At 41.0% G+C, this 26,226-nt stretch overlaps 1 protein-coding gene across 1 annotated transcript in view; it reads right to left on the reverse strand.

Annotated features, from left to right (window-relative positions):
• Positions 1-1,031: 1,031 nt before the first annotated feature.
• Positions 1,032-26,226, reverse strand: part of CCDC192 (coiled-coil domain containing 192) — a gene marked incomplete at its 3' end in the record, with an annotated part of 168,537 nt that continues 143,342 nt past the window's right edge. The window contains exon 7 of the mRNA XM_081131157.1: positions 1,032-1,318. Within this exon, the coding sequence (XP_080987283.1) occupies positions 1,032-1,318 (287 nt within the window). The remainder of the gene's footprint in view (positions 1,319-26,226) is intronic.

A 26,226-nucleotide genomic window follows, 5' to 3' on the forward strand; every position in this document is an offset into this window, starting at 1 on the left:
TTGTGCTACTCATGTTTGCTGTGATATTTCTAACATGTATTATTGTGCCTGGTAGATAGAAGAGTTTTAATGAGTATTTGTTGAACTGGTTGAATTAAATCGAGAAGTAACGATACAGTCAGAATTACGGGAGAGCTAGAGCTGTTAGCTTGAGTCATGATGTATTAGGACGGTAAAAATTAGGTACCATGGTCTTCCTTAAAGTTAGTGCCTAGCTGTCCCTTTGGATGGAAAATAGTTCATCTGAGGGGGAAACATGGGGAATAAATATGATATGATTCATTCTATTCCATTGATTACAAGATAACTTTCCTTTGCCCATGCTTTATTTTTCCTGATGTTATTTTGTGCTGTTCACAACTTCTTGGTATAATCAGAACAGAGCAGTATATTTTGCTTTGGTCTTAGTCTTATTCCTAAGGGAAAAATCAGCATTTAGTGTTTTCCCAAGGAGATGCTCTCCCAGGACACTTTCCCCAAAGGACTGCAGCTCTGATTCATCCATTCTTTATTTCTTTTGCTTGCTTTGGTTTTATTTCATTTCTACCCTTGCTAAATCTTAATTAAATACATGCCGTAAACAAATGCATTCCAGAGGACAAGAAAGGACAGACCTCATGGCTATTTGTTTGAAGCTTGCCCTCCATGACACTTTCTGTTCACAGTTGAACTGCATATTAAAATGGGATTGGTGCCACCCCTCCCTTGCAGTGTGACAAGCCTCTGGTAAGAGGATGATGCTAAGTTCTTTGTCTAGTTTTGTGGTTTTCCCTCTCCCATTGTTACCAGGAGTGTCTGAAAACAGTCTTCTACAGCTGTGTGGATTACATGGCTGCTGGTGCCTAAAGGGAAACATTCAGTTTGCTTCTGAATACTTTTTTGTTTTTGTTTCCTTTCAATATGAACATTATAAGATATACTCAAACCCATGAGTTTGAACTTGAGATTGCCAGTGAGGAGACTACGTGGGTTCTGGACTTTACCTTGCTAACAATAAACTTTTATTTATTTATTTATTTTACTGGGAATCTTTACATATCCTCATCAGAGACCACAGAAGTAATGCTATTATTAAAGACAACTGGGGCTTCTTGTAAACATTCTGGAGAGTCCTTGACCTCTTGGGAAAGTTGGGCCCCCCGCTCGGCTTCCAGCTGCTGAATCTTCCTTTCCTTTTCCTCTAAAACTTCTTCCAGCTGAGTTATCTTCTCCATCTGAAGGGAAACCTGGGTCGACAACTCCAAAATCAGGCCCATTTTCCGATCGCCTTCTTCCACAGGTGGGAGACTGCCATAGGACTCTTCCAGTAAGTTGTCGTCTAAAGCAAACAGGAAAAGGAAAGTCTGAGCACTTTTAATTGCGTTTCCCAGAACTCAGAGAGGGAAGGTGAAAAGCTTCATTTCTCACGTTCTAAAAAGACAACACAGATGTTGCATCATCTGGTCAAAGATACTGAGAATAGAATCTGGATCCAGTGAGGGGGAAGGATTCTGGGTGCTTGTGAAAAAAGAACTTGGAAGCCTCTGGAGAGGGAGGAGAATCAGCCTTTGCCAACTCATTTTGATACACATTTAACTTCCAATTAACCCTGGGAATGGGCTGTCCTTGAAAATCCAATCTAAAAACAAAAGCCATCCTAGGATGCACGTCATCCGGTTCCCTAAGACTCTTTCACAAGAGCTACAATCAAGTAGAAATATGCTTCAATTTGAATTTTAATTCAACCGGAGAAAAAAGGTCATTGCCCCTCTGAGAGAAGTGGTAATGAGAAAAGACTAGTTTCTTTAGAGTCGGCAGGGTATAATTTGAGCTGATCTAGAAAAACTCTATTAGCATGGGATCTCCCATAGAGATTCATTTCTTTTAGGTCTGAGGCTGTTAGCATTTGTTAATAAAAATCACAAATACTTCCTGGGCATAAAAGCTTATCCTTTATCAATTTCTATCAGTTTAACCCCTCAGGTAAGGATAAAGCACTGAGTAAGGAGGGAGAGAAAGGCTCTAACAAAGAGGTGAAAGATTAGTGGCTGGCAGCGGGAAACCCTTGAAAAGAAATCTCACTAGACCATCACAAATTTTAGCTGCTGAAAGCAAACCTCCTATTAGGCTTTAGCAATACCATTTTCCTTACCACTCTCATCCTGAAATTTCCCCTATTATAATTATTTTTCTGAGTTACATAAAAGGCAGATTTCAGCTATAAGAAGTAAAGGACGTCAGAGCTTGGATACAATTGTAGGAATAACTGAGCCAATAGTACATGGGTGAATCTGACACATGGTCTTGAAGGTTAATTGCCATAGTAGAAGGTTCAGCATTTATTCAATCCCCAGTGAGAACAAACCCCACAACTACACTGTTAGTCCAGAATACAAAAGCCTGCTACTTCCCTGGCCTGTGTGGCTCAGTGGTTAGAGCGTCAGCCTGCACACGGAAAGGTGGTGGGTTTGATTCCCAGTCAAGGGTATGTACCTGGGTTGTGGGCTCACTCCCCGCCCTATGTCGGGGCATGTGCAGGAGGCAACCAGTTGATGTGTCTCACATCGGCGTCTCTTTCTCTCTCTCACCCCCTCCCTCCCTTCCACTCTCTCTGAAAAGCAAAGGAAAAAAATATCCTCAGGTGAGGATTGAAAAAACAAACAAAAGCCTGCTACTGTTGTGTACCTGCTAAGGATGAGACAGCTTTGTTGGGACAGTCCATGCAGGCAGGTAATCACCCATTTCTCAGCAAGTAGGATGAATTTGAAGTCATCACTTTCCCAAGGGAGCACAGGGTGAAAGGTTGTGCACTGAATTACACAGTGGGTAGTGTGCTTTTTGGCCTCATAAAAGGGATGAGAGGAGAGATCAGACTGTCCTCTGTTTCTAGAAAGTATTAGTAATATACTAGTTTTCAAGAATCCATGGAGAAATTTTTGTTCTGAACATTTGAAATCCTAACAATAATATTTAAGGAGATGGTGGTTTGAATACCTTTCTTTTTCTCTTTCTTTCTTTCTTTCTTTCTTTCTTTCTTTCTTTCTTTCTTTCTTTCTTTCTTTCTTTCTTTCTTTCTTTCTTTCTTTCTTTCTTTCTTTCTTTCTTTCTTTCTTTCTGTCTCTCTCTCTCTCTCTCTCTCTCTCTCTCCCTCCCTCCCTCCCTCCCTCCCTCCCTTCCTTCCTTCCTTCCGAGTACCTTTCTTTATAAGCAATGAAAAAGAACTCAGATCTTAAAGGGGCATTGAGTTCGTTGCCTGTGCAGTAGGCCTGTGCTTTTAGGCCCAGGATGGGGGGTCCATATAGCAGTAGGCTAAGATGCCAGGGTCTCGCCTTTCCTTCTACCTCCCAGAGCTGTGCTGTCCAATATGATAGCCACTAGTTACATGTGGCCATTAATCAATTGAGTGTGGCTGGTCTGAACTGAGATATGCTGTAATTGAGATGTACATATTTGATTTAAAAGACTGATATGAAATATCTCATTAAATTTTAAGAATGATGTGTTAAAAAGGGTAATATTTTGGATTTCTTGTGTTAAAACACATTTTAAAGATTCTTTTCACTCATTTGTTTTTACTTTTTAAAAAATGTGGCTACTAAAATATTTAAGATATTATATTTTCTGTCGAATAGTGACTGTACCAGAGTTTCCTTTTATTTTATTTTTTAATTTTTCTATTAAATTTTTATTTCAATTACCATTTACATTCAATATTATTTTGTATTAGTTTCAGGTGTACAGCTTAGTGGTTAGACAGTCGTGTACTTTACAAAGTGTTCCCCCCGATACTTCCAGGACTTCCCCGGCACCATACATAGTGATTGCAATGTTATTGACTATGCTCCCTGTGCTGTACTTTATATCCCCAGGACTATTCTGTAACTACCAATCTGTACTTCTCAATCCCTTCATCTTCTTCACCCAGAGTTTCCCCTTAGAGGAGCACTCTCTGGGGCCCAGGTGGATGTGTTCTTTGAAGATGTCTCTAGTTAACGTGTACAATTGTTATTTGGGGAGGGACACATAGGTCTTCTTTCTGTTACCCCAGAAGGTAGAAGCCTGGAAATCTGGGCTTGGAAGAATAGGTTCTTATGGGTTGAAGTGAATTTCAACAGGAGAGAAAAGAAAAGATGGGAGTGGCCTCAGGAGGCAATGGGAAAATGCTGAGGAAAGGAATGGCAGGCAGGGTGAGGATGCCTGGGCCACAGGCTCAGGAATGGAGGGTTGCATCAGGACCCTCGTGCCTCGTATGTGCCCATCTGTCACGTTCTCCTTTCTCTTTGACCTCTCCTTCAATCTTTTCTTTCCCCAGTTTCCCCCTTCTTTTTAGGAAAAGTTATCTCTACCAGTTGATACAATGAAGAAAGGAGTTTAGTATCACTCCAGAAGGCAAACTGGTCAAAAAGGGTATAATGCAATATAGGTAGAATAGTTTGTCCACCTAATTCTAATGATAAAGGGGCAAAAATGCAGCAGGGTGGCATTTCATAGGCATTATAAGCACTAGGTCTACATCTCTGTCTCTGCTCTCTCAGAAGAGAGTAGTAGTAGAGAAAGAGAGGCAGGTGTCTTGGTCAGCTCAGGCTGCCATAACAAAATACCATGGACTGCGGGGCTTAAACGACAGAAATTTATTGTCAGAGTTTTAGAGGTTGGATGTCCAAGATCATGGTTCCAGCATGATCGAGTTCTGGTGAGAATTATCTGGTGTGCAGATATACTCCTTTTTGTTGAGTTCTCACATGATACATAGAGAGAGACCACAAGCTCTCTGATATTTCTTTTTTAGAAAATATATCTTTATTGATTTCAGAGAGAGGAAGGGAGAGGAGAGAGAGAGGTAGAAACATCAATGATGAGAGAGTCCTTATTGATCGGCTGCCTCCTGCATGCCCCCAAATGGGGATTGAGCCCACAACCCAGACATGTGCCCTGACTGGGGATCGAACAGCAATCTACTGAATCCTAGGTCAATGCTCAACCACTGAGCCATACCCGGCCGAGCCTGATATTTCTTTTATAGGGGCACTAATCTTAAGAGGGCCTCATCCTCCTGACCTCATTTAAACCTAATTAACTCCCAAGGGCACCATCTCCTCCTCCTCCTACGACATTGGGGGTTAGGGATATAACACATGAATATGGGAGTGGGCACAACTCAGCCTGTAGCACAGGTAGAGACACCTGGAAAAGGAGTAGAGAAGGAACATGAAGCTAAGAAAAGGACAGACGACATGAGGCCTTCGATTCCTAATGCACTGTTTTTATGTATTAAATGAAAATGGTGATAAGATTTATACACCAATAAAGAAATTAGAATTAGGTGGACAAACTCTTCTACCTATATTGCATTATACCCTTTTTGACCAGTTTGCCTTCTGGAGTGACACTATACACCAATAAAGGAATTTCTCATAACAAGTATATTTTACTATTAAATGACCTCTTTACACATAAAACAAAAATATTTTTGCTCTGTTTTTAAACACGTTACAAATATCAAGAGTTCTAGCCCTGGCTGGTGTTGCTTAATGGTTAGAGCACTGGCCCACAGACCAAAGGGTCGTGGGTTTGATTCCTGGTCAAGGGCACATATCTGGGTTGCAGGTTCAATTCCTGGCCCCAGTCAGGTGCATGTGGGAGGCAATCAATCGATGTGTGTCTCTCACATCAATGTCTCTCTCTCTCTCTTTTTCTCCCTTCCTTCCCTCCTCCCTCCCTTCCACTGTCTCTAAAACTCAATGGAAAAAAATATCCTCTGGTGAGAATTAACAAAAACAATAAAAACAATAACAAAGAAAAAGTGTTCTAAACCCTTCAACACAGTAGGGGACTCCAGGAGTCTCACATCCTATTTGTATTGGAAATAGCCCAAGGCCACAGTTTTTCAGACTCTGCCACTAACTTTCTCATGACCTGCTGTCTCCTGGTCCAGGCTCCCTAATCTGGAAGAGATGAAGAGATGTGTGACCCTAAGGTTCCGACAGTATTACATATACCCAAATCTCAAACACCTTTGATCTTTCCTAGGCTTTCCGTGGCAGCTCAGATAGCCTTGTCAAAGCCATGACCAACCTGAAGTGTGAGGTTTATGTCATCTGAACAGATATTCTCAGGTGTAACCCCATACCAGAGGCTCAAGGAGAACCAGAGACAAGAGAAATTCTTATCTGTCAGAGAGAGGGGGCAAATCTGATAAGCCAGTCAGAATATGAACTCATTAAAATTGCTACTGCTATGGAGGTTTTCATAAGCACACATCATTTTTCATGAATTCTTCTCTTTCTGCCTCCAGGAGTGAGAATGAGGGCTTAGGGGCATGGCAAAGAGGAGACAGGTTGTGCAGGTGTCGTTGTGCAGGTTTAGAAAGGTTCAGAGAGAGGACAGATAATGGAACCCTCTGCCCACAGCGGGGCCAGGCTATGCTCAGTTCCCTGTCAGCCTCAAAAGACAAAAGGCCCTGAAGAAATTGTGATATTTGCCTTTGACCATTTCCAGCTTCTCATTCTTTCTGCCTCAGTACCTCCATGCTCTTAGCAAAGTGCCAAGAGAGAGTTATGTCAAAATGACTGACTAGTTAACAGCAGAGGTAATTATAGTTTAAGGAGTAGCTTAAAAACTTAGAATTGGGATATGCATTTTGTGAGTGATCTGTTCCCACCTGCACAGGAGTTATTTCTACATCCCTAAATGATGGTTTTCTAAGTGAGTGGCTCTCAGACATTGGTGTCCCTCAAGCTCTTCATAGGTCAGCTGCCAATTGTAATCAATGGATGAAATGTTCATTTTGCCACCACGCAGCTATTCATTGTTATAGAGATATCTGACAGGTGTGAGAGCTGGTGGTGGACAGCCTGGGAGGAGGGCAGGCTACAGCTTGCTAATTGGAGAAAGGAGTTGTGGTGGAGATATAGGTCAAAAGATCTACGATACCTGAAAACATGGCCTGGGGAATCCAGGAAGTTAAAAGTTCTGTGTAAATAGTGATGCCGTGCTGGAGGGTGGCCCAGGGAATGGTTGGACAGCTTTTTTTAGATTTTCTAGATATTTCTAAAATGGGTGTCCCCCTCGTTTTTTTCCTAAAATATGTTTTTATTGATTTCAAAGAGAGGAAGGGAGAGGGAAAGATAGAAACATCAATGATGAGAGAGTTGTCATTGACCGGGTGCCTCCTGCGCCCCCCCGACTGGGGATCGAGCCCACAACCTGGGTATGTGCCCTGACCTGGAATTGAACCATGACCTCCTGGCTCATAGGTCAGCGCTCAACCACTGAGCCACACCATCTGAGTGGGTGTTCCCCTTTTGATCCCTTCATTATGCCACCACTCAAAAGTGAACATTTCTCATTGAACAGAGAAATGCTGAGAACCACTGATCTAGTTTCTGTTTCTAATATCTCTAGCAAGAGGAAGCACATTTGTTCCCAGTGGGGTCTCAAGTATCCTCCATGGTCATCGTTTTCATTCATTTACTCAGTAAGTGGACACAAGGACACATAGAGAATGAATCAGATGTGATGGCACCTAGAGTTACAGCTCTATAGTTGTGCAAGGAAGGCCCTAAAGGACATTTAGGATTTAGCCTAAACAAACACCTCGGCTGGGTACTCACTTGTGAATGCTTACTTTTCTCTCTGCCTTTCAAACTAATGACCAAGGCTGCCAACTATTTACTCAAGAAGAAAGACTCTTACGGGTGAGGTGATTAACTACCTCATTCTGCCAGAGCCACCCAGGATTACTGTTTGGCCTAAAAAACTATGTCAGCTTCCTCCTCTGTACAAATGCCCATCACTCTGACTCACCTACATGTTGGTTTTGAAAGCTGTGTATATTTCTCAGTAACCACAAGGGAGTCCAGTTTCAACTATTGCCATACTTGGACTTGAAAACTGGCACATCCTTGTCAATACATTCCTCTCACTGCTTGCATAAAAAACAAAATGACAGCAGAAACCTTTCTAGTTTTGTCTTTCTCTTGACTTTTACAATGAACATGTGAGAATGGTAATTCTCTGGAATAAATGATTCACTTATTTTTTGTATTCTTGTAGCACAAATATTTGACTTCTTGGAAATCAGGTTAGTTTTACTTCTTGAAGATTCCCCTACCCTCCCCCTTCAATGTTTTTGTTTGTATAGAGACCGTTCTCTCTAGTGCCAAATGATTGAGTTGGAAGGGTTTCCAATGTCTTTCCACTGATGCTGCGAACACTTAGAATGCATCTGAAGTTGGCAGATGTTTGTGGATTTGAAAAAAAACAAGCAGCATTATAAGAACAGATTTAATTGGCAAACAAGTTTGGTCAGTTAAAAGAATTAAAATACAGTGCGATCTTTGCTAGGAATTTTCCATATGTATCACAAAACTTTCCATTTCACAATGATGACCATTCTTATAACAGGATTATGTTTGAGAGGAAAAATTTGAAGTGCAACGACAGACTGAGGCAAATACATATTTTCACCTAGCAACAGCCCAGTGGCCCCATACCTAAAGAGCTTAAAACGATCTGTTTTCGAAAGTGCTTTGGCGGGAACAAGGTACTTAGTTGTAACCATCACGGAAAGGCTGCAGCCCTAATTACATGGAGAAGTGAGTATCCCAGGGAGCAATGAGATCAGAGAGCCTGTAGAACACTTGATGCAAAAACACAAGAAAAACAGGAAGCGCGAGAGAGACTGTGTAGGAGGCACTTGTTGCTTCAGGTTCACAGGCCCTCACCGGTCCCCAGAACCAGCGCGAGGGGCCTGACTGATGCGGACGCTTTGAGGACTTGTTCGGTGTTTGGAGACCAGGGAGGAGCAGAGTCACCCATCTGTAGCTGCTAGCATCACCCGGGTGGTGGAATGCTCTCACAATAAGCCAGGTGGGAGCCACAAGGGTGGAGGGAACTGCAGGCTCCTAGCGTCCTTCCCAGTCACTCTGAGGATGTGCCACTGCGGCGCTCGTGCTTGGCATTTATTGAAGTGGTTAGTTCTCTTGCCCAGCACGTGTAGTTGAAGTACTGCAACGGCTTCATACCTGGCCACCCTGCTTCTGCTTCTACGCCTTCAGTCTGGTTGCAACTCTGCACACAGAGGTCCCACTAAAATATAATTTGGGTCTTGACACTCTTTTGTCCAAAATCCTCTAATGATTTTCATCTCAGGCAAGACTAAAAACCCAAGTGCTTACACTGCAGGGTCCTACGTGGCCTCCCCCCTACTTCACTGACGCCTCTCCTATTCCTCCTCTGCAGTCAGTGTGCTCCGTTCCCACTATCCTCGCCCGACAGACCAGGCGTGTTCCTACCCCAGGGCCTTGGTATTTGCTGTTTCCTCTGCCTGGAGCATCGGACCCTTATATGTACATGGCCAGCCCTCTCAATTCCTTCAGGGCTTTCCTTTCCAAAGTTACCTTCACACAATGAAAGTTTCCCTGGCCATTGTGCCTACAACTTCAACCTGACTCGGATTAACATGTCAAATCCCTGTTTCCTGTTTTTTTCACTGACATGCTATATCTGACTACTCTGTATTGTATTTTCACCTTGTTGGTAGTCTCTTGCCCCACACTAGGATGAAAACTCGACAAGGGCAGAGTTTTTTATGTCAATTTTGAAGTGAATAAACGAATGAGACTTAAGTGCATATATGATACAAATCACTGAAGCAATGGCTGGCCCAAAGGTTTTAATTGTATCACTAGATTGGTTCCTAGATTTTCTCACCACACACATATATTTTTCCACAAAAAGTTTTTCATTATTGCATTTTCCCCCCCCAGGAAAAAAATTGTCATGATTGTACAAACATTGCATTTAACAACTCTGAGTTTAAGTTCTTTTTTAATAGAAAAATGGAAACGTTAGAATAGATCTCTTTCAGATCTGTGACTTAGATTCTATGAGCTATAAAAATGGTTCTCCATACTGGCAGCTGAAAGCTTATCCAGAGAATCCAAGGCCTCACTGCTGAAATTCTGCTAAGTGAATCTAGGGGGTATCTGGGAATCTATATTTTTACAAAGCTCTCCAGGTAATTCTTCTGGTGATCAGCCAGATTTTTACAATTGAATTTCTGCTGACCCATAACAAGGCACGATGAACTAAGCTTTTGGCTAAATCCTAAAAGGCAGGCCAGAAATCTCCCAGGCAAGCCTCTTCTTGACAAGGCTGCCGTCCACACACCCGGAGAAGAGAGAGCACATCTAAAACACTCTTTGTGTCTCTCCCCTGTTACCTGACACCACTCTGCCTGTAAATGTTTCTTGCGGACTGAGTGCATCCATGGTCCTTCAGGCACCCACTCCTCCTCTAATTAGCTTACAGCTCAGCAGCATCTTGTCAGTTCTAACTTGGCTAAATTATCTCCGGAATATCCAGAGAAAATGATGAATGCTTTCGGGCTTGTTTCTATTTTTGCTTCTGTTTCTGTTTCCCAGTGAATGATGGACCCCTTTCCTCACAAGTGGTCTCGAGACGGAGTCTCTCTTTTCCTGTCTATGAGGAGTGGGTGGGGAAGGGAGAGATCATGCCTTGAGGTGGAAGCACAGGGACTCCCCAGCTTCCATAAGAGTCTAACAGCTTCCACTGCCGCCCAGGGAGAAAGAGAATCCCTTTCTGCAGATCTGAATCAAGGGCTTGCTTCTTGGAGCTTGCTAGGATCAGCTAATATGTCCAAGAAGACTGATAAAAACATTATCACAGAAGAATGTGTGAAACCTCAGCAGTAGCGCAGGAGGTGGGGAGAGCTGTGTGGGTAAAAGCAAGTGAGGATGTTTCCAAGATGAATGTAAGTGAATGAATATAAGCTTGTATATGGGACAGTGGCCAGGCACTGCCTGCGGGGCAGATTGCAGTGCTGTTTTCCATTTTCTATCTATACCACTGGGACGAAATGTTTTACTAGGGTGAGGGTGGGGCAGCACAGGTTAATTTAGCCCACAGCTCCCTTTTGGGGCAGGATTCCTTCCCATCCCCTCCAGAGGTGCAGATCACATCAGGTTACTCTGCAGGAGTTCTTTGACAAGGTTGAGAAATGACGCAGACGCTGTTAGCATAACAATTCACCTGAGTTATGCCAAGAGAAAATCAATCTAAGCAGAAGGATTTCTTTGGAAGCTCTTCTACCTCTTCCTTTTAGCAGGACCTGATGTCCCCTTTGAAGAGAGTAATGAATGAGCCCAATGACTGACAGCCTGGCCAGAGGCCAAAATAGGTAAAAATGGAAATTCAAGAGAGAATAAGATCAGAGGTTGTGAGAAAGAAAGAAAAAGAAGAGATGATAGATGAGACTGCCTCCGTGATTATCTGATGTGGAATCAGTATGGGCTCAAGTCAGCTGGAGGAATGAGTAGAGATTATTTTACATAATTTGGACTGCATGTTGCCCTAGAGGGGTGGGGAACCTTTTTTTTTGGCCAAGGGCCATTTGGATATTTATAACATCATTCGTGGGCCGTACAAAATTATCAACTTAAAAATGAGCTATGGAAAAAGCTCCTAGATTTATTGAATTTCGAGTCCCGCCTGCAGTTGCCTTGTCAGGGCCAGACCAAATGATTTCGCGGCTGTATATGGCCTGTGGGCCAGACATTCCCTACCCCTGGTTTAACACTAGGGCTTTTCCCTGCTTTTCTTCCTCTTCTTTTTTAAAAATTTGCTTTTATTGATTTCAGAGAGAGGAAAGGAGAGGGAGGCAGAGGAGCATCAGTGATGACAGAATCACTGATCGGCTGCCTCCTGTACACCCTCTACTGGGGATCAAGCCTGCAACCCAGGCGTGTGCCCTGATCGGGAATCAAATCGTGACCTCCTGGCTCATAGGTTGATGCTCAACCACTGAGCAACACTGGCCAGGCTCCCTGCTTTTCTTCTTGTGCACAGGGGTCATAAAATGAGGAATGCCAATTTAGTTTATTTGCATTAATTTTCAAAAGATGTTACAGTTCCTGGTGTTGTATGACACTGAAAAAGAAAATGATACTGTAGTAACAATAGTATTGGCAGGGTTAGTTATTGTTTGATAATGACCATGGAAATTGCTGTTGTGTGTGTGTGTGTGTGTGTGTGTGTGTGTGTGTGCTGAAAGACGGGATCAGAGATTCATCATTTCTGTTGATCAGGATTTGCTTGTTTAAACTATGCAGAGCAATGTGGTTTATGAAGAGGGGTTACAAATCATTTTGATTTTGCTGACTTGGCACTGAAAACAGGACACTTGGACACACTCATTTTCGTGTGCAAAATTTTGAGTGACATGGGCAATTATACCTCACAATACACTGCTCCTTCTCTTCCTTAGATCTTACTCTGTCCCTCATTTTCTTCCTTTTGATTAGCTCCAGAATGACAGTGATAGCAACATCGAATTTTATGAGCCCCCTAGGTAGAGTGCTAGGTTTAGACTCAATACTTCTTGGCTGGAGTTAAGGAGTTTGTGCATAAGATATAATAAATTGCAAACAATACTATAGTGACAGACTTTCCCCTTCACTGAACTTTAGTCAGGTTCCTCTGAGCCTTTTTTTCTTTTAAAAAAATTTTGAATATTTTTATTGATTTTTTTTAGAGAGGAAGGGAAAAAGAGAAACATCGATGTGAGAGTGGAACATCTATTGGTGGCCCCCTTCTGGGGATCAAGCCCACAACCCAGGCATGTGCCCTGACCAGGAATCTAACCTGCAAACTTCTGGTGTATAGGACGATGCTCCAACCAACTGAGCCACACTGGCCAGGCTCTGAGCCTTTTCTTGACTAATCCTCAAGAGCCCAGTTGGAGCAAGAATCTTGCTAAATCATTTTATTTTTTATTTATTTATTTTTATAATAACATTTTATTTTATTTACGGTTTTTTAATCCTCACCTGAGGATATTTTTTCCATTGCTTTTCAGAGAGAGTGGAAGGGGGGAGAGAGAGAGAAACATTAATGTGAGAGAGACACAGTGAGAGAGACACATCAATAGGTTGCCCCCCACAGGCTCCCCGACAGGGGGCCGGGAATCGAGCCTGCAACTGAGATATGTGCTCTTTGCTGGAATTGAACCCAGGACCCTTCAGTCCTTGGGCTGACGCTCTAACCACTGAGCCAAACCAGCCAGGGCTTGCTAAGTCACTTTAGAGAGAGAATCCCCATCCTTGGTATCTGATTGCCCTCAACATCTGATCCAATTTCTCTTCCTCTGTCATCTCCTCGGATGGCATCTGATAGCCTTGGCCTCCCTTCCTTCTGCTCTTAGCCACCTTCTATCTGTGCATCCCACCACTCTGCCTGCTCCTTGGCTGTACGTCCCTGCTTCTCCTTATTTTGTTCAGAGTTGAGCCAACCTCGCTTCCCTAATGTGGAAGTCTTAACACCTATCGCAATAGTCCTGAATAAATCTTCCTTACCATTTTAACAAGTGTCAGAATAATGTTTTCTTTAAAAATAGCAGCTGAAGGATCACACAGAATTTATTTGGGTTGTTCATTTATTTTGCCCTGGAACATTTAAAATGATGAAATAGACTCCTGCTAGTCCCAGCCAAGTGGGATCTTCACATCACCCAGAACAAATTCTCCAAGTGTTGAACACTCTGTCATTTGACAATGGCCTTGAGGAAATTCATTACTGACATTTTTACTTATGTAAAACATCAAGTAGTGGAAACTCTTAAGGCTCCATCCATAATTCTCAGCAAACTTGTCAGAGTACTTGAGAAATAGGGAGGTATGGTAGGCAGAATCATCTTGGATGACCTCTGAACATTTGTCACTGTTGACAGGCCCCCTTAAAACACCCTTCCCCTTCACTTCTGTAATATGACATACTTCTCCTCCAAACTTTGTGACTACTCCTTTGGTCTCATTATGTGGGCTCCTTTTCAGGCAATTACTACATGGAGATCCCTATACTTCTGATCTTAAACTTTCTTCTTTCTCTTCATAGGTAATTTTATTAGTTCCTGTGGCCTTGGTTGCTGTCTACAAGGTGACCCCCCAAAATGTATACACACTTGAACAGCTGATATCTCAATTTTGAAATGAAATATGTCTTAATAAACACTGCCTTTATAATTATTCTAAGGGTGTGTATACTTTTTTGGGGGACACCCTATATTTGTGTCAATGATGCCCACATTTACAGCTTTAGGCTGACCTCAGCTCTGGACTCTGCACCTCTCCAATGATATATCTCATAAACATCTCAGATACAATATGTACAAGACAACTCATTATCTAGCCTCCAAAACTGATCTCCTTCCAGTGTCCACCAGCAGGCATCATCATGCATCTACGTGCTAACATTAGAAATCTGAGAGTGACCTTAGATTCCTCCTCTGCTCTTCCATCCATCTTATCACCAAGTCCTGTTGATTTAAACTCCTTAACTTGATCTAATAGGTTTCACTCCCATTAGGTCGGGCAGTATGCTCCTGTAACATCCTTCATCTCTGTGCCCTTGTAATTCTCATTCAAAAATTACATTTTTAATCCCTCTGGGGTACTATTTTATTAAGGACTTTCTCAGACTCCTTCACTTCCTCCCCAGCTTTAGTCGTGTTTTGAAAATGCAGTAGATGATTATAAGAAACTAACAAGCTGGTGAGGACTACTTATCAGATGATACAAATGGGCTTCATAGAGCCACACCTGAGCACTTGGACATACACTGTTGGAATCTACAGGGTTCAATTTGGAAGAGACCAAGAGAAAAGTAGGTTGTAGAGAAGGAGACATAAAAGTGGTTTAAGTGCGCGAGAAGAAATAGCAGAGTGGAAGTGGGTAGGAAAGCATCCAAGTGGGAGGGCCCTTGCACACACGAGAGAAATAGCTCACAGAAACAAACACTGCTTATCAACCTTACCTCCTCTGCAGGTAATTGTATCTAACTTGGTTTTCATTAACTCTTTCCCTTTCATTTTGTGCAAGTTGCTGTTACTTTAAATTTTATAGCAGTAAGATAACAGCAAAAAACTGACTCAGGGATGGATGAGGGCCAGGGATGTCTCTGCTATGTGGTTAAATTGGCAGCAGAAAAATGCCCCTTTCTTGAGGACAGCCTGTGGAGCACAGTCCTTTCAGCTCCTCCTCCCTGTGGAATGCCATTCCAATTTTATCAGCTTGATTGTATATTTTTTGAAATTTCAAGATGTAATTTCATCTTGAAATTACAAACGATAATTCAAAAGTGATGGAGAAATTCCCCAAGAGGGAACTCAAACAGGCTTTTTTTTTTTTTTTAAATGTAGGACATCTTCTGATATTTGGTACAAACGTTAATCTTCATAGATGTTTTCCTATTAGTTACATACTTGACCACATAAATTGTATGCCTTAAGAACATCATTAAAGCTAATGGTAGAGAAGTTATTTTCAGGTTGGGCTTAAATCCAATGCACTTTAGAGAAGCACAAAATATTGTCTAGGACACTAAGTAAAATACTGAGCAAAATGCTTCCATTCTTATACCGGGAAGTTTCATTGTATATGTTTTGGACATATTATACAAAACTGTGAGAAAAATGATATTCATAATTTTTAGAGATGTCAAAGAACTTCCATAACTGCGGTTTTCCTTTTTCCATAGTGCCTCCCCTCCATAATTATAATCATAAGACAAGAGGAAAAGAGAGGAAGAAAGGGAAGTGAGGAAAGAAATGAACATTTACAGAGCTCCTACTTTATAACGTTCTGCTAAGAACTTATTTAGCAATCACACCAGAGCAGAGTACATGTTTACATCTTGTTTCTATTCTTATGACCACTGCTCTCAGAATCCTTGCATAAGAGCAGTCTGAAATATGCGGGCCGCTCTTCAACTTCATTACCACCCCCTCCCTATTGTCAGGTATCCCTGTCAGCCCCTGTAATTCTTGTCCCCTCAGCATCTTCTCCTGATCTGGGGGTATAGCATGTCCCTGGGGTTCATATTCTGAGCGTTTCCCAATTGTTTTTGAAACATTCCTGGCTTTAAAAGAAGAAAACAACGGGGTAAGTGTCTCACTCTTTTTTTGTTTCCATCTATTATTAATTTCTGAATTAGAAAATGCTAAGGTAATACGAATCTTGAGAATTGGCAGCAGGATTACCATCAAGACTTGTGGGCATTTGTTCTGGCTACTCTCCAAGGTGATCCTCCCAGTGTCTTCTGGTCCTAACCACCTGGATAAACAAAGGCTTAGGGACATTAATTTTCAGCAGACCAACTTCCCATTTTGTCTCTGGTTTGAGATATAGAAATCATTTAAACTTAATCTATATTATGTATTAAGTGGTCAATTCTATTTTTTCAACCACTTAAATTAAACCTTCAAATGAGAAAGTGTGCCTAAAATTGTAAATGTATCTGTTTTTTGTTTTGTTTTTTTAAAAGACACAGATTGGGTTTAATCGATCAAGTAAGGTAACTTTTATTTGCAGTTAGCCTCAAAGAATCAATATGGTTTGTGAATATGTCATTCAGGGTGATTTTAACTCTAAATAACAGGACATGTGCCTATCAGCAACTTAGACAATAGTGAGTTTATTACTGCTCATGGTAAAGTCTGGGAAATTTCAGGCTGAACTCATTCATTCTGGGGCTCAAGGAAGCCAGGTTGGCTTCTGTTAGATTCTCTTATTTTCCCCTGTGTTCTTAATAGGGCATTGTGTGAAAGTTGAAAGAGAAAGAAAAGTCTTGTCTTGTGTCCCACCTCCCTCCTTCCCTTCCCCCCCCTTTTATAAAAAAAAAAGATTTAGGAAAGCTTCCATGATGATTACAGCAGAATTTACCTTACATATATATATTTCATCCATGTTTATATCATATTCCTAAAGCAGCCCTCTACAAGGTAATAGAATCACCATGGTTGGTTAAGACTAATAAATATTAACATTCTGGGGTGGGCGGGGAGGATCTTATTAGATTATAAGCTCTTCTCTGAACCAATGGATAGGCTGTACAATTGATGTTTAAGCTTATAACATTGTAATGCATTTAAAGCAATGTAATTTATAATAGTAATTTTCTTTTATATATTTTATTTTTCGTTGAATTTATTGGGGTGACATTGGTTAATAAAATTACATAGATTTCAGGTGTACAATTCTATAATACATCATCTGTATATTGTATTGTGTGCTCACCACCCCAAGTCAAGTCTCCTTCCATCACCATTTATCTCCCCTTTACCCTCTCCTGCCTCCCCAGCCCCCTTTCCCTCTGGTCATCACCACACTGTTGTCTATGAGTTTTGTTTAGTTTGTTTTTGTTTTTTCCCCTCTTAATCCCTTCACCTTTTTCACCCAGCCCCACAACTCCCTCCCCTATGACAGCTGTCAGTCTATTTTCTGCATCTATGAGTCTGTTTCTATTTTGTTTGTATATCAGTGGTTTTCTGAGAAAAGTGAAAGGAAGAGAGGTGAATGAATGAACAAATAATGCATAAAGAAAGATCTCTTTCAATGACTATGAATTTCATATTGTAGTCATTTTTCTAGCAAGGGTTTCAAAAAATTGAATAATTCATGTCTAGAAGATAGCTTAACATAAAGCAAATTTAAAAAATCAAATTTATAGGAAACATCAAATAAAAGCCACACCAGTATCAAAATTCTAGCAGAAAAAGAAGATGATTATTTTGGATGGTACTTACTGGTTTTGAAAAAGATTAAGAAGTTATTCATTGTGACATTTTGATATTGGGGAAATTGAATTATTATTTTTTTGGCTAAACTCACACAGAATTCAATTAGTTTAGGTTCAAATTTGGCTCTGATGTTTGTTTTTCATTTGAAGAGCCTTTTAAATCTAAATAAGTAAGAAAAAATATTTTTAGTATCATATACTGTTTAGTGTACAGTGATGTTTAATGCCAGGAATGTCAACATTCCCCAAAGGATTACTATACACATCACAAAGTAAAAAATATATATAAATTCTAAAATATATCCTTGGACAAATTAATAGTGTCTAGTAGCCAGGAAGTGAATTACATGATTCAGGATGAGAAGGAAGGGCAGCTCCCAAAAGATGCAAGGAGAAAGTTCAGGGCCTACACATACGTGGATGGCCACTACAGTAATATCCTAAGATCTTGGAAAAATCAGCCCCTCTGCGTGTCAGTCTCTTTATTTATAAAATAAAATAGTAACCTATGTAATCAACAAAAGCCTTTTCTGACTCTAGAATACTATGATTGTGTTAGGGACTTTGGACTTCTGGGCATATATTCTAAACTATTTTGGTACTTACTGTAATATATTGTGTTGTTAGTTTACGTGTTGGCACTTAAGTTTCTTATACCTGGTATAGCAGCCCATTCTATATCTATGTTGCCCAGTAGGGGGTTCATGTAAGTGCTAGATTCTTGTTGAGTTAAGTTGGAGAGAGTAATGATGATTATAACTCTGTCTTCTTCAGCAAATGATAGGTAGGAGTGAAGAGTTTATTAAATATCCCTCTAATGTCACTATGACCCCAAATATAGAAAAACAGCCAAAAGGACAACTTGGATAATACTTTGTTAGCTGTTTCAGCTCCCTGGAAATTATGAGCCCTATTGAAGATCAACCACACAGTTACATATTTGCATATGAGTAAAATTCTCAAGTAGAAATTTCAATTAAAATTGAAAAAAAGATTCTTAAGTTGGTTTAATGTTAATAACTGATACAGTTAATGTTTGAAAAGCCAATAGGACAACTTAAATCCTCAAATTATGATCTATCTGGAAGGATAGTATAGGAGTGCAGGTGTGTGGATCTCTGCAAGTGTGGTCCAAGGATATCCAGAGAGGAAGTTCGGTAATGCGACGCAGGAAGTAACAGAGGATGAGTGGATACTTTTCAATGGGAAATACTTTTTTTAAAAAATTTATCTTATTGTTGAAAGTATCACAGATGTCCCTTTTTTTTCTCCATTGATCCCCTCCACCCCACATCGACCCCACTCCCAGGCCTTCCACATAACAATGTCTGTGTCCATGGGTTATGCTTATAGACATATAAGTTCTTCGATTAATCTCTCCCCACCCACTCCCCCACCCCCACCCCCACCCCCACCTTCCCTCTGAGATCTCTCAGTCTGTTCCATGCTTCTATGTCTCTGGATCTATTTTGTTCATCAGTTTATTTTGTTTATTACATTCCACATATGAGTGAGATCATGTGGTACTTGTCTTTCTCTGACTGGCTTATTTCGCTTAGCATAATACTCTCCAGTTCCCTCCATGCTGTCCCAAAGGATGAGAGATCCTTCTTTTTTACAGCTGCATAGTACTCTGTGGTGTAAATGTGCCACAGCTTTTTTATCCACTCATCTCCTGATGTGCCCTTGAGAAGAATGCATATTCTGCAGCTTTGGGGTGGAATGTTCTGTTAATGTCAATTAAATCCATCTTATCTAGGGTGTCATTTAGGGTCACTATTTCCTTATTGATTCTTTTATCTGGAAGACCTATCCAGTGAAATCAGTGGGGTGTTAAAGCCCCCTAGTATGACTGTCTTGCTGTCGATCTCTCCTCTAAAGTCTTCTAGAAGTTTTTTTAAAAATAAATTTAGGTGCTCCTATATTGGGTGCATATATGTTTCTCAGGGTTATATCCTCTTGCTGGATCGATCCCTTTAGTATTGCGTAGTGACCTTTCTTGTCTCTCATTATGGTCTTCATTTTGAAGTCTGTTTTGTCCAACTTAAGTATTGCTACCTCAATGGGAAATTTTTTTATCTGGACTTACCCCACCTGAAAGTTGCTCTCTGTCAAAAAATGGCCCACTCTGTCCCTGCAGTACAGATTACATAGAAGTAACACAGGGACAGAAAGAGAGAAAGAGGGAGAGGGAGACCTAGTGCCGCGTAGTTGAGGGAAAAGCTACAGGAATGACCAATCCTTGGGCAGTTTTTCGAGGATGCTTTTAAAAATAGTGACCCTCAAGTCCCAGCACTGTTCTGTGCAGTAGCAAAGTAGAATCCTCTGTTGAATTTTAGTGAGAAAAACTGCTTTGTGGGTGAATTTTAAACAACTCTTTAGACTGAGAATTCTCCGCTTTGAGTCCAGAAGCCCTGATACAAGAGCGACTCTACCATGTACAGGAGTGGGCAAAAGTAGGTTTACACTTATAAGTACCTGAAACACAGTTTATTCTTGTATTATTGTTTATTCATTATTATATTATTTATTTGTATTATAACACTAAACCTACTTTTGCACACACTTACACAGTCTGAAACTGGGACAGTGCAGAGCACAGGTGAGAACAGTGAGTCTTGCAGAACTACAATGATGAGGCAAAATATGAACAGCACCAGAAGGAGTTGGTTTTTACCCACAGGTTCTTTAATGAGTAGGGCCAGTCATTGATACAAGAACTACATGGTTTGCCTAAGGTAAATTTAGAAAACTGTATATAGTGTGTTTTATGGTATGGTTTCAGGCCTTATCGATCCTTTCATCTTCACAAAGTTCTCAGTCAAAAAAGCCTTCCCATATTGTTAGAGATAGACATGGGAACCAGGTGGAAGCACCTGACCCTAGCAATCAGGTACCTGGAGTGGTAAAACTGGATAAGCAGCATCATTTTCCAAGTGCTGCTTGAATAAGGTCTGATCCTATCAGGATGTGTCACACATTCTGTATGCACAGGCAAGTCATAAATACCCATGCATATAAGCATGACCAGTAGAGACCAGCTAACACAATACATTCAACGAAATGCAAAGTTGTCAACCTCCCCTCCATCAATATTTTATTTCTATATAAAAACAAATCAACATTAAAAAGTTTGATTTTATAAAAAATTCTAATGGATAGCATCAACTAAGAGAAAATGTCAATAAGTAAAATAATACAAATTAGCATTTCTGAATGGCACTCAGTTATTTGGGGGGTGTTTGGAGATTCAGATTCATTCATCCCACAAAGTGTCTATTATACATATGCATCTAAGTTAGTCCTTGGGGATAAAACAGTGATTATAAACTAGTCTCTACCCTCAAGGAAACATTTTAATGCTCAGTTCTTCTTACATTATTATTACAAGCTTGTTTGTGTCTACAATCTGTTAATCAGCCCAGTTTCAGGATAAAGAATTGCAGATGTTTTCTAATTCAAAAGACATTCCCTGAAGAAAGCAAACATCTTGGGAAGTATATAGTAACTTTAAATGTAAACTGTATCCCTTAGTTTCCTATAGTTAAAAGGAATGTGAGTAGAATGATATATAAGAACTGGTTTCTTTGCGCAGAACATAAAACTGTAGTATGAATGTTCCGGGCAGAGAGCAATCTGTGTGCATAGGTAAGTTATAAATACATATGCATATATTTAATCACTTGCTATATGAGCTTGGCAGAGTTACTTAAACTTTTTGTACTTCAGTTTCTTCATCTGTAAATAGGCCTATCAACACATCAATATAGTACTTCACAGTAGTGTAAGAGATGTACATGGGTTAATTCGTGTTAAGCTCTTAGAATAATGCCTGGCTAATAATAATTGCTTAAGAAATGTTAACTATATTACTTTTATTGTCTACCTACTATTTCTAAGCACAGTCCCGAAATCTAAGTTCCCCATCTTCCTGTAAATCAACTGATGTTTCTTTTTAGTAGAATGGTCAAGTAGAAGTTTCCGTTTCTGCAGCACAGTTCACAGTTCCATAGCTTTATTTCTGAAATCCTAAGAGCTCTGCAAAATGAGTTTTTCATGGCTCATCTGGTGGCAAAATCTGACCTGACCTGATCTGAATTTATTTGTAGCAAAATCTGATCTGAACTAATGGGAAGCTATTTATAGTATTTATACATTCAGTGTAAATATTGATATATTTGATTATAGAATATTGTCCCAGACCCTACTGGGATCCCCTTTCAAATGCGAAAAATTCTGCATTCTGAAACATATTTGACCCCAAAATTTCAGATAAGAAATTGTAGATCTATACTAGTCATGGTAGAAAGTAGAGAAGAAATTTCCATCAGTGGCTCTGCAAGCAAGATTTATTAAGCAAGGATGTGAGTTTCTTCAATTATAAACATCCTGAACCAATCAGCTCTGCAAATCCAAAAAATGTGAGACTTGTCTCCCCCTTGACATTTATTATCATTGGGTCAATCTTCCCTCCTACTTGTTCCCTCTGCTATAATTTGCAAGAAGCAGTTATTTTAGTTTTGGAACATTTATCAAGTTATAATAATTCTATCTCTCCTCCAATTATTTTAATGTCTTCTCCCCTTCCCCCCAGTCTCTATCCACATTCACACAAATACACCATAAAGGAGGGATCAAAACAAACTCAAACTGTTGGGTGGAGATATGTATCTTCTCAGCCCTGTTCTTGATTGCTTTTCCATTTCCCCCCACCTGGGATAAATCAAGGAATCAAGAAGATTGAGTCTTGTGAACACATTCACTGCATTTTGCCCTCCAGCACCTGTCCCTATGGTGCCTGAGCCACTGGTTGGAAGGACTGTCTAGTCTCCCTGCAGTTCATCTGGTTTTATCTCAGGAAGTTGACAGTAGATCCCAATCTAAAAATACCTATTCTTATTAAAGAGTCCTAAGATCTCCAGGGCTATCTGGGAGAAAATTCTTCTAAGGCTCTTTCCTTTTTAACTCCAGGGAGTCTAAAGTCATGTGTTTAAAAAGTCTCCAAATAGGCTTAATCTCCACATCAGCTTTAGCCACAGACACAACAGCTGGATTTAAAAATCTGATCTCACTCACATTACTAATAGCAGCAGTCTAGGTCGAGCTGAACCTGAAAATCACTTTCCCAGTGTACTTGGGATGTTTTCTTTCTCTTTTGTGGTCAGGGAGGCCTTAAGATGTAGAACTACTTAGTTACCAAGGTGGCCAGCACTAAAGCGGTAAATAAGAAGACATTAATCTGAACAAGGAGAGCATTCCAGCCCAGTGAGGCGAGGACCCATTTCGAAGGAAATATGGTAAAGTGGTTCTGCATTGGAATTCTCCCTGGGCCACTGACTCATTGTGTGCTGTGGAGCAAACCACTTGATTTCTTTGGGCTTCATTTTCTGGGTCAGCACCATAGGCATCATAATACCTACTTTTGCAGAATTATCCCAGGTCATAGTAGAAAATTCCTGAGCTGGAATGCCAATATTTATCTGTTTGATTCCAAAAACACTCCTCTTGCCCTTGTGTTGTGCTGTCTCTAGAAAGTTCACATGTAAAACAGAATATTCCCTCCGCTGCTGAACAGCCAGGCTAACTATTAATACCACGTGGAAGAGCTTTTGGACGGTTTAACTTTTGACGATGGGACCTGGTGCTGCTCAGGGCTACGTGCAGAGCCCGGCTTTGGCGTTAACTTGAAAAGACTTCCTTTGACCTCAGTAGCAGGGTGGCAGGAGGGGCAATGTGAAGCGGGCTGTGGTTCTTCCGTGGTTAGATGTGACCTGTGGTACCACATAGCAAGCTTTAGAAAATTTTATGGGAGGCATTGCGGAGCTCGCTGAGAGCAGAGGGGAAACTACAGCAGAGATTTCTGCTGCAGTTTAAAAAAATCTAAAGAGAGTAGAGCTCCTCTTCCAGAGCAAGCCTGGGTGTGAGACCCGATGGCTCCAATGAACACCTTCTTATCACCAAAAGGAATCAAGGTAGAGGAGCAGCAGCCTCCCCCGGAGCCAGCTTTCCCCTGTGACATCGGCGGACGCAGGAGCCTGGGCCTCCTGGAATGCCTCACGCTCCTCGCTGCCTTGGTGTGACCCTCAGGCGCCACCCTGAATCAGTGTAAAGCCTAACTCCTTCCTTTTCCCCTAAACCCAGGAGCTCGTTCCCGTTGGCGACCACAGGAAAACAGCCCTGGAGCCCACTGGACGCGCCCTTTCTGCTTAAAGGGAGGCTGCTGGGAGGACGGCCTGGAAACGCTGTCTCAGGTCAGTGGCATTTCCTCACTTGGTGTTGTTTCCCGACCAAAACTCTTTTTGGTGAAGGAGGGAGGAGTATGGGGGAGGGGATAGGCGTGTATAGGGCTTACAATAAATGACTATAAATGAATAAATAACTTAAAATAAGGCAAAAATAGAAAATTGTGGTATTAATTCTCTCCCTCTTTTTCATGTATTGTACATTGTCAAACCCTCTGTGGACCCAGAAGAAAAACTTTTCTCTCTGTATACCCGTATCTATCAATCAATGCATATAAATCGCAGAGCACACCTACTTGTGATGCCAAGAGGAATTCACTGTCTGCATTTTAAGCCCCTCGTGCCCAAGTCATAGGAGAAGATGCAGGATATGTGCATTTAGGTTACAAGCAGGTGGTGACGTCCCCATAATCATGAGGCCTTCCCGCGTTTACTTAGCAGGGAGGACTATTCCCCAGCTTCTCCTTGGCCTCCAGATGCCCTGGGTTAGCATTAGTATTTGCCTGCATACATCTCCGTCTCCTCCTCTGGCTTGTAAGCCCCTTGGAGATAGAGACTCGTGTCACCTGACCGCTCATCTCCAGGTCTCACACAGTCCCATGGCCCACAGTGGGTGTTCCACAAATGTTTTTTGACATCTTCGAGAGACTGTAGGACTCAACGTCTGCCTTGAGACATTAAAGTGATTTTTGGTCTAGCATCTGATGATCAGACTGATTGTGAAGGAGCATCTTGGTAGCTATTTTGTGTTCTTTTTTTTTCAATCATTTGAGGATATTTTATTTTTTCCATTGCTTTTCAGAGAGAGTGGAAGGGAGGAAGGGAGAGAGAGGACAGAGAGAGAGAGAAGCATCGATGTGAGAGAGACACATCAACTGGTTGCCTCCCGCCCATGCCCTGACCAGAGCCAGGGATCAAGCCTGCAACTGAGGTACTTGCCCTCGGCTGGAATCGAACCCTGGACCCTTCAGTCCTCAGGCCGATGGGTCTAACCACTGAGCAAAATTGGCCAGAGCTATTTTGTGTTCTTATTGGATGACATGCTATATGTAGCTTGAAGCTCACATTTTACATGAAAGTAAATATATCAGTTGGCTAATATAAGTCATTCAGAGCAAGTTTGTTTACATCTAATAAAATTACACATGCACGAAGCTACAGGAAACTCACATTCTATCTATCTGTTTTCTAGCTAAATTAGGCTCTAAGAAAGGAAATAGTCTTCTCTCTCACAGTCTGCCACTTTTAAACAACCTCAAAGGCCTATTTCCCACGGGCTATGGTTTGGCAGAACACTGCTCTTAGCCTGCACATGGGGTCATGTGAAATACTGTGATCTGGACTGTCAGTGGGCCACTGTTTCCTATTGGATTCCACCTTTCTATGGATCCTATATGGGAAAAGAAATCCCCATGTTTATTGCAATGGGGAAACAATGGGAATGGTTGGGGGAATTGTGCTACATATGACTATTTAAACTCCTATATATTTATTCAGTTCTGAACAATTGCTAGTTCAACACTGGCAGTTCATTGTTTTCTGCATTTCCCTGGTATACACACAACAGTTCAGAGGCATAGCTGCAGTTTCCTTTTATATTGCATCATTCTATGCCAATCACTAGCTAATAAAAATGAAAACATTACTCACAAATCTGAGAAAGGTAGAGCATTTGTTTCATTGGCATATGAATTCTTTGTAATTATTTAGGAAGCCAGTATAAAGCACTGGCCCCCATTCTTGTCTGCTGAGCTTTTTGCATTTTCTATTTAAGTGAGGATGCCAAAGTCTTCCTGGTATGTAGTACACAGTGATCCAGTTTAAAGGTAAACAGAAGACTTTACCATACCTCACCTTGAAAGCCATAAATGTATATATCATTTCGCAGATGTGCAAACAAGACAGGAAGGGTCTAGGCCCTAGCTTCAGGCAGAAGATGCAGATCTCAGATCACTTTGAGGATCTGGAGCCTCAGAAAGGTCAACTTTCCTTTGGAACACATTCTTCATATAGGTGCACCCTCTGTTTTGTCTCAGTTTGACATAACCTTTCACGCAGGTACTAGTCTTGGCAGATGCACTGGCAGTGAAGGAACTGTGCCAGATTAAAATGAGCACATTGGAAAATACTGCTTTTTGATCCTTGTATTTATTCTTTTTCATAGGAGAGGCAATAAAAACCATCTTAGAGATGAACTGGGATTCTGGTCATCTCTAAGAAGTAAAGCATGCGTGTGTGTGTGTGTGTCAATCATTCTATCAAGTCTTGAACTTTTCTGTTTCTCTCTCTTGATCAGGAAAAAAAGCCATTTATCATTAGTTTAGTAAACTTCAGTGCATCCTTGTCTTAGCATTTATAACTGAAACAAAGAAACAAAGAAACAGACAAACAAACTCTGTCAGAAAAAGCA

The sequence above is a fragment of the Miniopterus schreibersii genome, assembly GCF_964146895.1.
Source record: "Miniopterus schreibersii genome assembly, chromosome: 3".
Lineage (NCBI taxonomy): Eukaryota > Metazoa > Chordata > Mammalia > Chiroptera > Miniopteridae > Miniopterus > Miniopterus schreibersii.